A 14,700-nucleotide genomic window follows, 5' to 3' on the forward strand; every position below is an offset into this window, starting at 1 on the left:
CCACCGCGTGGCTGGGACCCCGAGCTCCGGCCGGGCTCTCTCTCCACAGCCACCGCCCCCTGGACTTTACATTGAGGGCACATCGTCAGTTTTCAACTGGACCACTCGCAGCTTTTACGACCCCTTTCCTATTATGTGTTCCAGAAAGATAAAGGCATTAGTCTCCCTGCAGTTAAAGAGAATCTTCACATCGTGTTATTGTTCTCAGTTCAGCCTCAGTTCGTCACAGGCTTAAGTGAAGGGCTTTAATGTCATCGGCTGCGGTAAGCCCACAGGAATCTCACAAGGGTGGCCTGTGGCCTTTAAGGCCCCTGACCCTTAGATCTCTGGTCTGGAGCCAACACGAGCTCCAGTTCCAACCTGTTGTGTCCCAGTAAGACTCCAAGAAGCCGGGGCCAGGGTCCCGCCTCCTGGGCCCTGCTACTGGTGGGTGAAAGCACAGAGCTTCCTGAGCCCTTGGTCTGACAGCACTTACACTTACGGACGCGATAATAACCTTGTCACAGAACCGAAGATTAGAGACCGTGGGAACACATCGGAAGCCACACCTCAGTGGCAAGGTGGCGCTGATCCCCGATCATCCTCCCTCTCATGTAACTCTGACTTTGGAATGTGTTATCATACTTCTATTTCAATGCGAGGCCGTCTCGTAGCCTAGAATTCCTTTCATTTAAAACACGATGCCTCCGCATCTCAGGACAAGCTCTGCTTTCTGACCGTGACCCCCAGCTACCCTAGTTACCCCAGGTACCCCGGGCGCCCGGACCGTCCACAGCATGCTCTGCCAGAGGGCTGGAGGCCCAAGCAGAGGCAAGTGACAGAAATATTAGGACACGAGAGGCATGCCTGCGGGTATATGTGGGGGAAACACACCAAGCTGCTGTCACGAAACTTACACAGGTGGAGCAGGTGGGGCGTCTGGGTGGCTCAGCTGGTTAAACGTCCGACTTTGACTCAGGTCACGATCTCACAGGTCACGAGTTCAAGCCCCACATCAGGCTCTCTGCTGTCATGCAGATCCTCTGTCTCCCTCTCTCTCTGCCCCTCCCCCGCTGACGTACATGCACGCGCACGCACCCTCTCTCTCTTTCTCTCTCTCAAAAATAAAATAAACATTAACAAAAAATAAGTGCAGGGGGAGAGTCAGGTTCTGAGCAAGACTGTCCAAATAAGGCTCCTTGGGTACAGTCTGCTGGGGGCTGATGGCTGAGCCAGCAAATAAACCGCTTTCCAAGAAACACACACACACACACACCTCTCCATTTCTCTGATTTCAGAATTTTTCCACAGGCTTCTTCAAACTGATGATCTGGTTCTAGAATGAATTAGGTGTGCACAATTAAGCGTACGTTCAAACGTACTAAACGTACTAAAATGATGCCTCACTGTTGGGGAAAGCTTCACAGGTCACTTACATGGCCCAAAGAGAAACTGTTCATCGGGGACCCCTGGACATTCTCACGTCCGTTCTGCCGACCCCTGTGTTCCAGTATCCCAGGACATGCCCCTCAGTTTTGGCTTCCAGTCGACTTGTCCCCTGTGTGTATGTGACTGCACCAATGTGTCAAAACCACGTGCAGCCTGACCTGGGGAAACGTCCTTTGGGATCCACCCAATCTCCGGAGCATGCGAAGCTGATTTTTCCAGAAGCTGACCCGGCTCACTCTCAGCTCCGGCTGCTCCGGCCGGTGGTTCCCCCACCCTCTCAGACAGGCCTCCTCCCCACGGCTTTCGGGGACAGAGGCACCCAAGCAACCCTCAATAAAACCAAGTCACCGGGCATGAAGTCCTTACGTTTCTTCAAAACGGACTACCTATAAATAGCAAATACACGGTGACAAGAAGGTGCAGGACAGCTCATGACGCCAGATGAAGATTCATCATCTGCTCATTGGTTAACCACTTACTGAGCATCTGTCCCATGCCAGCCTGTCCTGGTCCCTGGGCTGTGACAACAACTAAGAGAGCAAGCACTGGTCCTCAAGTCAGGCAATGTGTAGCAGTGAAATGGGTGCTAATGAGAAAATCTCTCATTTGATTTCTGGGAGGCACGTGTGTGTAAAAGGACAGACACGGAGGGAGGGAGTAATTCGGGTACATCCACCCCTCAAACTTCTGAAGGGCACATTTGTTGCTCAGAGGAAACCAGAGCACAGGTTTTCTATCTGCTGAGTCTGAATCGTGGCCCTGGTGATGTCCCTGCTGTGGCCTCAGGCAAATGGCTCAACTCCTCCGACCCTGAGCTTTCCTATGTGCAGAATGGGGGATCAGAATCCTCTCTCTTGGGGTCTTTGCTATGGACTAAATTGTGCCCCCCACCCAATTCGTGTGTCAAAGGGTTAATCCCCAATGCGGCTGTATTTGGAGACAGGACCTATAAGGAGGTAATTAAGGTTAAATGAAGTCATTAAGGGTGGGGCCCAAATCCAAGAGGATCAGGGTCCTTACAAGAAGAGATGCCAGAGAGCATTCTCTCTCTCTCTTTCTGTCTCTCTCTGCCTTCCTCCTTCTCTCTCTCTTCCTTCCTCCTCCTCCTCTCTCTCTTTCTCTCTCCCCATCTCCTGTGAGAGCACAGTGAGAAGGCATCCATCTCCAAGCCAGGAGGGGAACTCTCACTCGAAATGGACTCTGTGGGCGCCTTGATCTTGGACTTCCAGCCTCCAGAACGTGAATTTCTGCCGTGGAAGCCGCCAGCCTACAGTGTCTTGTCACGGTGGCCCAAGGCGACCAACACAGTTGTCGAGAGGCTCTGACAAGGCTCAGCATGGCCACAGCTCCGTGAGCAGAGTCATCGCGGCTCCTAGTTGCTCGTTATTCCCTGAGAGATTTTTCATGACGCCTTTCCTCCAGGGGGCTCTCCACGGACTCTGAAAACGTGGGGAGATTTCTGACAAAAATCCTTGCGGCGCTTAAGTTTGACAAGGGTGACACAGGGCTCTGGGGCCTCCCCTGCTGGGGGATCGGGATATTCATGGGAGCCCTGTTAGAAAGAACAGCAGGGCTGGGAGATGCAAAGCCTGGAGGAGAGCTGGCCGTGGCGGGGGGGGGTGGGGGGGGGTGGGGGGGTGGGGGGTAACCAGAAGAACACAGAACGTTAATACTAGTTCTCTCCAAGCTTTGAGAGTAGGGGCGAGTCCTAGTTCTTGGTGGGCTCCCGTGTTTGCCACATCAAACATCCTCTACTTTTATGCAGAAGGGGAGCAAAGGCCTCATAAATGTTATCAGAAACAGCAAGAAATGGAAGTCGGAGGGTCGTCTGAAGAGAGAAGATTCTCAGAAGAAACCAACAACCGCACAGCACACACTCAGGAGGAATACGGACGCCGGAAGACGATGGAACAGTAGAAGATCCCAAGACCATCCTCTCCACCTCCCGTGTGGAGCTGTTTCCTTAACACTTTTCTTTTCCTCTGAGGAAGGCTTCCCCCCAAAGAGCCTCAGCCCCGGCGGGCCTTGAGCGGCAATGCCACAACGCTCTGTGGTCACATGAATTGTACAGAAGGCCTCAGAGGCTTTGGCCTCCCTGAACGGAGTCAGGCAGACATCGCCGAAACCTGTGGAGCTCACATGACAAAATATGGTCTACCCTAAAGTGAGCGGACAGGGTGGTGATGAACGAAGGCAAGGCACGCACCGTCCCCTCACTGATGCCGACGAGCAGCTTTGGCTCCGCCGGGTAGGGAGGGCTGAGTCTGATGGATCCTTGAGGGGAAGATCATCAAGGGGACCCTTGGCAACCATGGGAGGTAACAGTGGCGAGTCAGGAAGAGACTCAGCCTTCCCAGGGCATGGCCTGTTCTGTTCACTAAGGGGACCTTTTAGCTCCATTGTCTCCCAGCCAAGGGTGGGATTTAAGAACCCCGTGCCCTTCCCAAATTTGAGAACTGGGAAATGTACTCCTCGGGTTCCTACTTCTCTCAGAGGAAACTACTCATGGAACCCAACTCCTAAGCAGTGTGACTTGATCTGTTTGCCTCCTCCCCATGTCGCTCTCTGGTGGGTGTTAACCCAGCTGGAGCGGCCCCTGAATTTAGGCCCCTGTGTTTCCAGATCTTAGGAGACAGCACGTGCTGAGTCATACTTCCAGTCGTTTTTTGTTAGCCGAGTGTTGTAATTAAACATCGCAGCTGGCAGTAAGGGTTCGGTAAAGCATTCTGGGAAGCTTCGATTCATTGACCTACCTCTGATGTAGGCAAAGGCAGCCAGAGAGTTGCTAACAATAACTCCGTCTTTCCTCAGAACCCTCGTTTCGCTTGGGTCAAAGTTTATACCTGTTTCATAAAAAAGAAATGCAAGGGCGATGAGTCACGGCCGTTCACGGGATGCCTTCTGTTCCCAACCCAGGACTGCCATAATGAATAAAAAGTCACAGAAATCCAATAAATGGGCCTCTGACTGAATTACAAAAGACTACAAGCCAGCAAGAGCACTGAGTAAATAGTCTCTGAAAATATTAAGCCACAAGAGGGATTTAGAAACCCTAAAATGGGTGGGTTCCAACGTTAGATGCCACTCATCCACCCCACTGCGGCAGGGAACGAGTGGATTTTCCCATCCTACAGGCAATGGCATTCATCATGCCTCTGGGAGGCTTACTCACGGCATACGTACCTAACCACAGAGCTGCTGTCTGCACAGAGAAGAAGGGAGGGAGATTATGGAGGGAGATTGTGCGGGGCCACTTTTTTGGAAATGATAGCAAATGCAGGGCAGGTCTGATTGCAAATGCCTGGTTACACCTCTGTGATAGAGCTCAGTGAGCTCGCGATGGGCAGCCTGAGAGATCTGGGGACCCCTGGGGATGACAGACAGGGCAGAAGCCTCTGGGGGGGGGCGGGGGGATCGGGATATTCAGGGGCTCAGGGTAGGAACCGTGTCAGAAGCAGCAGTGGGGCTGGGAGATGCAAAGCCCGGCGGAGAGCTGGCGCGGGGGTGGAACTCGAACACAGAACGTTAACATTAGTTCTCTCTAAGCTTTGAGAGTAGGGGCGAGTTCTAGTCCTTGGTGCTTTCCCGTTTTCCGCGTCAAGCATACTTCACTTTTCGATTTAGGGACAGAAGACCTCATAAATGTAATAAGAGTAATATAAAACTTTCAACACACAATGTGCAACATCTTCGATGCTCTACAGAAACTTTGTGGTTCCCATCAGGAGTCCCAAAGGGCTGAATTCCATTCTCGATCGGATAAGAAAACTAAAATGTTTACCCCCACCCTCCTATTTACAAGAGCCCAGTGAAAACCGGAGGGAGGAGAGGGGCTTCTGGAAGTCCTCAGGCCCAGCCTCGGTCTGGCCCACCTGCATTTCCGATGGGTCCTCTTTCCAGGAGGCCCATCATCCAGGAACCCCAAATTTGTTTCCGAGCAGACCTCTTTTGCCAGGTGGTACTTTGTTTGGGAAATAACTAGGGAATGGAAAGAGGTTTTATCCCACTTATAATTTGAAAAACAAAACAAAACGCCAGCCACCGTTTGCAACCGATCGCCACAGCACTGCCATCACCAGAGCTGGTAACTCCAATGACCTCCTGACATCCCCTGTCCAACCAATGTCACCCGACTGCAGTCACATGGGGCTGTTTACCTTCACTTAAAGAAAAATGCTGGTAGTAAGCCAGAAAAATTACCATATTCACCGTCTTTCTGCTTCAAAGAAGGTTTCAGATTAGCAACGGCTGGATCGATCGCTGTGAGTATGTTCTTGGGAACTAAAAACCAAAAAGAAATATCTTAATTCAGGGATGCTTGGGTCGTCAGTTGGTTAAGCATCCGACTTCAGCTCGGGTCATGATCTCACAGTTTATGAGTTGGAGCCCCGCGTCGGGCTCTGTGCTGACAGCTCAGAGCCTGGAGCCTGCTTCCGATTCTGTGTCTCCCTCTCTCTCTGCCTCTCCCCTGCTCATGCTCTCTCTCTCTCTCTCTCTCTCAGTCTCTCTCAAAAATAAACGAAACATTTTTTTAAAAAGTTTAAAAAAACTACAGTTTGGTGCTGGTTGTGCATTTCTGTCAATTTCCTAGAACGCACTGAACTGTTTTTACTTAAAACGGGTGAATCTTAAGGTATGTAAATGACACCTCAATAACTAACGCTGTTAACTCTGAACGCGAACTTCTCGGAGATTCAGTGAAACAAGATGACTGTAATCAGCCCGGAATCCACCACAGAGCTCTCCCAGCTCCTCCTCTGCTTTTCATCCACGGCTCTCAGTCCTCACTCGCTTCCTTAATAAGCCTGAAAGAGAATTCTAAGACCGCATGCTAGAATGATCCTCTAAGTACTATAAGGACAATAGACAAATGAGAGGGGGCAGCAAAAAAGACTGTTTTGGAAGTGGATTAAAGATTCTGCAGAACTGACCCTAAGAATAAACCATCCGATCTCAAGATGCCCTGGGGCAAAGCAGACAGGACTGTAGCGTGAGCGAAAGCAGAGGGCAGAACAAGACTTCTGAAGGCAAAGTGCACCACAGCCAGCTAGGAGAAGGGAGAGGAAACCAAATATTTTTCCTGTAGAAAATTGCTTATTTTTGTTTGTTCGTTAGCCCAGCTGGTATCTGGGAGAAGTGGCAACAGGAAACAGGAGTGAGCCAACGTAAACCGTCCAAGTTCAACTGCACTGATTTTTAAAAAAGAGCTGGGAAGACATCTTCAGCAGCAAGAAAAGCTCATTTCCTTTCTCAAAGTGCTTAACTAAATTCTTTTAAGGATGTCCCAGGACCAACAACCAGAGAACATTCCTAAATTGTGGATTTTCCGTGCGCAGGAGACCCTGGTGCCTTCGCGCCCATCGGCAGGGACGGTCACATCTAGGTGACGATGACAGGAGGCGGCGGAAGCTGTCCAGGGCCCCCCAGGAATGCCCTTCGGCTGACCACGGCCATACCGCTGACCCAGGGACCAGGACAGCGCCCCAGAGAACCGAACCGGGTTGCCACAAAATGCTTTCTGACGAAATAGCCTCTGCAGCCTGAGAAGGACGCCCGTGATTCCCTGCCAGGAATGACACTTCTTTCACATCTGTCTCTCACCTTGTTCTCAAGATACGGCCTGAGCAAGGCTGGGCTCACTGCAAATGCCAGAGGCTTTGCAGTTGGAGACAGATGAAGAGCTCAGGGAAGAAGGACAGTCCAGATGAGCTTTGCAGAATAACCCGGCCCTCCAGACATTAAACTGCTGTGCGTGATACAGGCTCATGTCAGGAAACTTGCCCACTTACTACATGACGATGGCCCCGCGAGTGGGTTAGGAACCTGAAAATAACAACAGGAGCTGGGATGCGATTTACTACCACCCCGCAAGCCTGACTCTCTCCATTTTAGATGCATTTGTAAGACCACGAGCAAACTGTTATTCGTGGAGCTCCTGATACGCGCTGGACCCCGGGCTCAGCGATCCAACGGTGCATCTCGGGCAGTCTTCACGGAGTGAAGACGCGTCTCATCCCCTTTCCGGCAGATGGGACAACTGAGGCTCAGAGATGCACCGTTCGCCTGGGGAGAGGTAGCGCCTCCGCTCCTGGTCTTGGGCACACATGCCCTCGATCCTTCCATGATGCTGTGCTGTCCGTGGCACGCTCAGCCTTTGGCAACTGGATAAAGGATTATAAAGACAGCAAGGTGATTCCCATAGTCCCTGTGAGTCTGTCTAGGTGAAACCAGAGAAGACGATTCGCTAAATTTGGGCAGGGCAACCACCTTGAGTTCTTTTTCCCCCTGAATAAATCTTCTGTGTCAAGCTTCGGTCCGTGCAGACCTTAAGAAAGAAGTCTCTCCCCCCGCCCCCCCCAAAAAAGAAGGAAAGAAGTCTCTCCAGGTTGAACTTAGGGTGCGAAAGGATTCTTCGTGTTGGAGAAAAAATGGTATCTCTGCTTAACTTCTCCTTCTAGGTAGGAGCCTAGACTACATGAGCACCTACAAATCCTTGCACTGAATCCTTCCTGTTCCCCAATCCTGGTAACCCCCCTTCCTGCTGCCCTTAAATCCTAGCACTCATTCTTCTTGCCCCCAAATACTGGTACCAGTATCCCTCTTGTCCCCAAATCCTGGCCCCTGTTTCCCTCGCCCCCAAATCCTGGTACCACCATCCCTCCTGTCCTCAAATCCGGGCACCCTCAGCTCCCAGAGCAGAGACAATAACTGCTCACCGCAATTTCCCTACCCAACCCCCAACCATGAAGTGCAATCGTGGTCGCTGTGGGTGAGGCACCTCGTCCCCCTGCCTGAGTCACAGCAGTGATGAGTGGCATGTGTTTCTATAGAAATGAGGGCCCTCAGCTTGATATTCAGTATTTGTCCCTAAAGCACCCGCCCACAGGGTGGGGTGCCCTGTCCCCTGTGTGGGCACAGCAAGACTGCTGGGTAGAATCCCAAATCTGGATCAGACGCTGCAGTTAGAAGCAGGGTATTGGTGGGTCTTCTCTGATCCTCTTATGTAAGAGCATCTTTTTTTTTTTTTTTAATGTTTATTTTTGAGAGAGTACGAGTGGGCGAGGGGCAGAGAGAGAAGGAGACACAGAATGTGAAGCAGGCTCCAGGCACAGAGCCTGATGCGGGGCTTGAACTCATGAACTGTGAGATCATGACCCAAGCTGAAGTCAGACACTCAACCAACTGAGCCACCCAGGCGCCCCAGGAGCATCTTGACTTGGGTGGAGTTTGGCTGGGCCCCTCTCTCCAGGCAGCCGTGTTTATAATCACATCACATGGCCTCTGGTCAGGGCTGATCAAAGGAGGGAGGCTACCTGACCCCAGCCCAGCCAATTACATATCTTTCTGTTAGAAATTTGGGGGGCACCTGGGTGGCTCAGTCGGTTAAGTGTCCAACTCTTGGTTTCAGCTCAGGTCACGATCTCATGGCTCGTGAGTCTGAGCCCCGCATCCGGCTCTGTGCTGATGGCGTGGAGCCTCCTTGAGATTCTATCTCTCCCTCTTTCTCTGCCCCGCCTGTGTGTCTCTCTCTCCCTCAAAATAAATAAATAAACTTAAAAAAAAAAAAGAAATTTGGAATTACTCCATATTGCTAGAAACGGGACATGAAAACGATTCAGGCGGTGGCGGTGGCCATATACGATCCAGCTCAGCTCACAGGCAGGCTGTGTGTGTGCAAGAGAGAGAGAGAGAGAGAGAGAGAAAGAGAGAGAGAGAAAGAATAAGGAAGAAGTGCCATGAGAAGCAGAGAAGAGAGATGCCAGAGATGTTTGCCATGACCTTGGAGCTTCAGCCCCTCCTGAGGCCTTGCTTCCCAGCCCTGTCTTCTGAAGATGGGCTTCTAGCCACATGATGCCCACCTGCCTCAACCCTCTTTTTGGCTTAAACCCACTCACGTTCATTCCTTCACTCCCACCTGAAAGGTCCTAAGACAGATTCAATTAGAAATCAATGATTGACAATCCTCGGTCTTTGTATCCACGTCCACATCCATTGGGAGAAAATTTTTAAAAATGGAAACCTTTTCATTCCCATTCGGTGACCTATAAAATATTCAGACATTGCAAATCATTTTTTAATGATTCTGGTTGCACAGAGAAGAGCCATCTGGCCGAGGGTGGAGAGGGGGATATTTTTTAAATGCCAGCCACTTAGAAGGTGATGAGAAGGTGTCTTAGGAAGTGTCTGCTTGGTGGGGGATGGGCATTAGCTTGCCTCCCAGCGAGGCACCCCTTCCCTTTGGAATACGTCCTGGGACTGCACTGGCGGACAAGGGGGCATGTCCTAGGGAGACGGGAAGGACACGGTCAACATCTCATTACCTCCACTGCCCCAGGTCTAACACCAAGCTGCAAACCCCGTCTCTGACCTCAGCCTCCGTCCCTCAAGTGGCTCCTTCTGTAGCTCTCAACCTTGTCCAGACCCCTCCACTGACCCTACCTTCCCTTCTTCCTGAAGCCCCCTCCTGTCTGCAGCTGGGATCCCACTCCCCACCGCTGTGATCACTCACTTGGGATCACCCCAACTCTCTCCCTCCTTTGTCTTTGACCAGTGAGCCTGGTCTCACGTCTGGTCTCAAGCAACTGGTCCCACTGGAAGGAACCACGCCCCCGGGCAGACCAGTGTCCTCCCCCAAGAAGTCTGACACGAGCCTCACTTTATACCTTCCCCCATCTTTTCAAACCGTCTTCCCTCCCCTGTCCTCACAGCCGATGACCTTATACTCAGAGAAGACCGAGGCCGTGCGACAGAACAGCAAGCCCCCCCTCCGCTCCCTGAGCCTCCTGTCCCGTTGTGACATTGACGCCCGTGTAAGGCCACACCCCATCCCTCTGCCTTCTCCGGGCGCCAATCCTTCCACCAGGCAGGCGTCCTCAGCGTCTGTCTTGCCTTCGCACTTTCCAAACCCTTCTCCAATCCACCTGATTTTTTATTTTTGCCATGGCCACCAGGCCTGCTCAGCCCGAGTGGCTCCTGTTCTAGCTGGTCGCCTGCCCCCAGCCCGTTCCCTGGAGCTGCCTGATGCCACCTTGACCTCTGTAGCTCCTTGCCTCCCTCCTACTTGGTGCTTCGCATGAGCCTGGCAGATTCACCTGCTTGTTTGCTTAGTTAAGTGCCCATCTCTCTCCCTCAACCGATAATCCCCAGCACAAGGACCGTGCCTTTTTTTTTTTAAACTACAGAATCCTGGCACCAAAACCACCTTGACCCAGGGAACGTGCCCACGATGCGCTGAATGAACGAACGAGGGACAAGAAGCTCGAGCTGAAGCATGATGTCCAGGCCCTGAAAGCCCACCTTCTCTCAGCTAAGAGCCCCAGCCCGAGAACCTGCGCTCACCTCCTTCTCGAAGGCACACCGGGAGATTCCCCCACATCCGCAGGCTAACGTCCCGCAACACTCAGCTGCAGAGGTCCGACGTTACTAGAACCTCAGAGTGATCTGTGTGGCTTCTTGGGGAACCCCAGCCAGAGGGGGTTCAACGCTACAGCATGGGAGCAGGAGTAAAGCTTGAGGGGGGAAGTAAAACCACGCTTTCCGCAGCGCAAGCGTGGGTGCTATTATTTCGGGAATGTGCTGATGCAGCCACTTCGTTGGACCCGTGACGGCTTTGGCGCGGCAGAGGCCAACGTTTTGAGCTCAGGATACAAGAGGCAGGGGATGCATCAGGATAGCACGAGGCCACAAAAAAGAAGGGCGTACTTTCACGTGCTACAACATGGATGAACCTTGGTGACACGCTACGCAAAGGAGCCGACACAAAGGAAGAACCACACATTGCGTGATTCCATTTATACGGGCCGTCGAAGAGGCAAGTCCATAAAGACAGAAAGTAGATGGGTGGTTGTCTGGGGCGGGGCGGTGGGGGTGTATTGGAGGTCGCGGCTAAAGGTGCAGGGTTTCCTTCGGGGACGACGAGAAGGTTCTTAAGTTAATTGTGCTAAGGGTTGCGCGATTCCGTGCCTAGACCAAAACCAACTGCTTCGCGTGCCTTAACGGGTGACCTGGGTGATCTGTGAGTCACCCCTGAATATGCTACAAAGAGAAAAAGGGAGGACTGGCTAGCAGGAGAAGGGGTTGCCACGAGCGCAGGGACGGGGCTCCTCAGATGCGGGACTCTGTGCTCTCCCTTTGCTCCTATGAATCATTTCGGGATGAACAGTCCACACGTCAGGATTACAAACCAGAAACCCGCCGCACCCGCAGGGAGTTAATTAGTGCCGGTTCACTTTGAGGTAGCTTTACAAAGTTGGAATCTAATGAACCAAGCATTTCATTTTCTTGCTCGAAGACACCGGAAAACCGAGACATGCTGCCTTGTAACATTTTTAATGGCTTTAGGGTGAGGATTTGCTCTGTTGACTCACCGCTGTGGGTTTGCAGATAGAATGGCAGCAGAGAGAGTTAGAGCCAAACACCGAGACGGGGAGGTTAACCAGGACCCAAACAATACTTCCGGGAGCCTGCATGACGTATCCATACATTTTAGAGCCTCCTAAGCACTCAGATGAAAATCACTATTCTCAACGACATCAGGTTTACCCCATTCACTTGTTCTTTTCCTATTCTCCCCGTTTGCGGCCAATCTGATTGCTGAAAAGGCTTTTAAAATTGTTTTTTTTAACGTTTATTTCTTTGAGAGAGAGAGAGAGAGAGAGAGAGAGAGAGAGAGAGAGAGCATGAACGGGGGAGGGGCAGGGAGCGAGAAGGAGACACAGGATCCGAAGCAGGCTCCAGGCTCCGAGCTGTCAGCACAGAGCCCGATGCGGGGCTCGAACTCACGAACCGCGAGATCGTGACCTGAGCCGAAGCCCGACGCTTAACCAACTGAACCACCCAGTCTCACCCTGAAAATACTCTTAAAACAAATTCTGACCCAAGAACTTGGATGGCTCTTCTAACATGAACAGCATTTACAAGAATAAAGGATAGAAAAAGAGACTCTTGAATACTGGGGAAGATAACACACTTCCAGGCGTAGCCTCAGTTTGGCGTGCTGCTGGAAAATGCCTTTCGTTCCCATGATCACCTCCTCCCAAAGAGGCAGGGTCTTCCGTGGAGAAGTTTGTTGAGGGTGCGTTCTTACCACAGGCATAGGTGACGGAGAGGTATTTTTGAACTCCTGGCAGACACGGGCTCCCGAAATGGTGATTGTTGGCGATGATTTTGCATCTCTGCTTCCCGTAGCACCTCCTGGATAACACTTGCAAAGCTGAGTAAGACAGACAGTCTGAAAGGCAGGGAACAACGGGAATGTTATGGTACATTCCGTATCTGGCCACCACGTGGCTCTTGTTATTTTCTGTAAGGAAATACACGGAGCTGACTTTCAAATCTCACGGACATGGTCTCTCTGATTATTTTCCGTGTCATCAAAGCACCCAAGATGCTTTACCCTATAATCGTACGGGCTAAGTACGTTATAGGCAGAGCTGGCCTTCTGACATGTGCTAGAAGGGTCCGGTGCTTACTGTAACGCCCTGCAGTCACCACCTTGAAATTCTTACGTGGTTTTTGAACAAGGGGTCACATATCCTCCTTTCTGCGTCAAGCCCCGCAAATTATGTAACGGGCCCTGCATACAGAACAGGCAAAATATGTAGAAAGTTGAACGAAGGTCCTTATTTCTCTTATGCCCTTTGCCACTCCTTAAAACATTTTATTTGCCTATGAGAAACTTAACAGAAGACCACGGGGGAAGGGAAGGGGGAAAAATAGTTGCAACCAGAGAGGGGAGCAAACCCGTGAGAGACTCTTAAATACAGAGACCAAACTGAAGATTGATGGGGGGGTTGGGGGATGGGGAAAATGAGGGATGGGCACGGAGGAGGGCACTTGTTGGGATGAGCACCGGGTGTTGTATGTAAGCGACGAACCACGGGAATCTACCCCCGAAACCAAGAGCACACTGTATATGCTGCATGTTAGTCAACTTGACGATAAATTATATTTAAAAAAAATAAAAATGAAATGTGTAACCCCAAAATATATATTTTATTTGTCTAGTTTGAGAATCCATCTCCCCTACGTGAACATAAGCTCCACGAGGACAGGGACTCTTCCTGTCTTGTTCGTCCTTGAACTCCAACACACTGATGAATGAACGAAACGTACTAATAAACGTGAGGCCATGTTTCTCAGCACCTGGCACAACGCCATCGCAATCAGTAAATATTAATTTAACATGCACACAGGATGAGGTGCAGCGACGCTATGTGCCATCAGGAAGACAAGTCGGAAGACATCTACTTTTCACTCACAGGATGGGCTGCAGCTGGAGAGACAACCCACCCACCCCCCCTGCCCAGCCCATGAGACCTGATGTCTTAACAATGGAAAACAGAGAGTGAGCGTCAGCAGTGAGTGACCAGGACAAGAGGTGCCGGGGTCAGAGATGGGAGAGATCAGTGTGAACCAGAGTGTGGTCATGACAGGCTGTGCGGAGTAGAGGGGCTTGGTCAAGGGAGAAAGAGCATGAATTAGGCAGAGGCAAGTAAGAAAGAAAGGCATAAATGCCAAGGCAAGTGGGCTAGCGTCACTTGGGGAGGCTAGAGGGCTCACTGGGAGCTGGAACAGTGGACGCGGGCAGGGAGGCCATACAGAATGATCAGGAAAAGGAAACAGGAGAGGGACAAAGGTTGCCTTCGAACGCCTGACCAGAGACAGACGTTACTCTCCAAGTAACATGGAGCCTAAGAAGTGGACGGCCTGATGCTTTTGTCCTTTAGCGACAGTGTACGGGAGCCCCCGGGAGAGAAAGAGAACCAAGCTCGGGGAGACCGGTTCGGAAGCGATTTTAATAACACACACTGGGAGGATCTAAGAGCTTGAAGAGGAGAGAACAGAGGCGAGAATTTTGGAGACCTTACAAAGTTCGGTCCACTTATAACAACAGCTAACATTACGACAAACTCTAAAAATTGAGAAGACTGACAATCCTGACAATCCCAAAGACTGAACAAGACACGGATCCGTGGAAACTCCTGAGCACGGCCCGTGGGGGCGTAGATCGTTCCTAGACCACACATCGCCATCTTTTACATTGGCACATTTCACACCCTCAGACTCCATGGATTTACTCTCAAGAGGTCCCATCTGCTGTCCCCAAACCCTGCAGGATTTGCAGTCAAGAGGTCTGAGGATGGGATGTACGGTCTCTGCTTTGGGAAGAAGTCGCTAGCTGTCTGAATTACGAAATTCCTAGAAGTCTGATGTAACTGTTGTTGTTTTTTCTGTCACAAAGGAAATGCCTGTTTGTAGTCGAAAACTAGA

At 51.2% G+C, this 14,700-nt stretch overlaps 1 protein-coding gene across 4 annotated transcripts in view; it reads right to left on the reverse strand.

Moving 5' to 3' along the window:
- EVA1C (eva-1 homolog C) overlaps positions 1 to 14,700 on the reverse strand; it is a 75,768-nt gene that overhangs the window by 4,815 nt on the left and 56,253 nt on the right. For 3 of the 4 annotated variants that reach the window (XM_053220633.1, XM_027041714.2, XM_053220635.1), the window contains 3 exons: positions 12,515 to 12,658; positions 5,629 to 5,709; positions 4,182 to 4,271 (listed from right to left, as the gene is read on the reverse strand). In XM_053220633.1, coding sequence (XP_053076608.1) covers positions 4,182 to 4,271; positions 5,629 to 5,709; positions 12,515 to 12,658 — 315 coding nt within the window. The remainder of the gene's footprint in view (positions 1 to 4,181; positions 4,272 to 5,628; positions 5,710 to 12,514; positions 12,659 to 14,700) is intronic. The other variant, XM_053220634.1, reaches the window with a different exon arrangement.

This window comes from Acinonyx jubatus, chromosome C2 (assembly GCF_027475565.1).
Source record: "Acinonyx jubatus isolate Ajub_Pintada_27869175 chromosome C2, VMU_Ajub_asm_v1.0, whole genome shotgun sequence".
Classification (NCBI taxonomy): Eukaryota; Metazoa; Chordata; class Mammalia; order Carnivora; family Felidae; genus Acinonyx; species Acinonyx jubatus.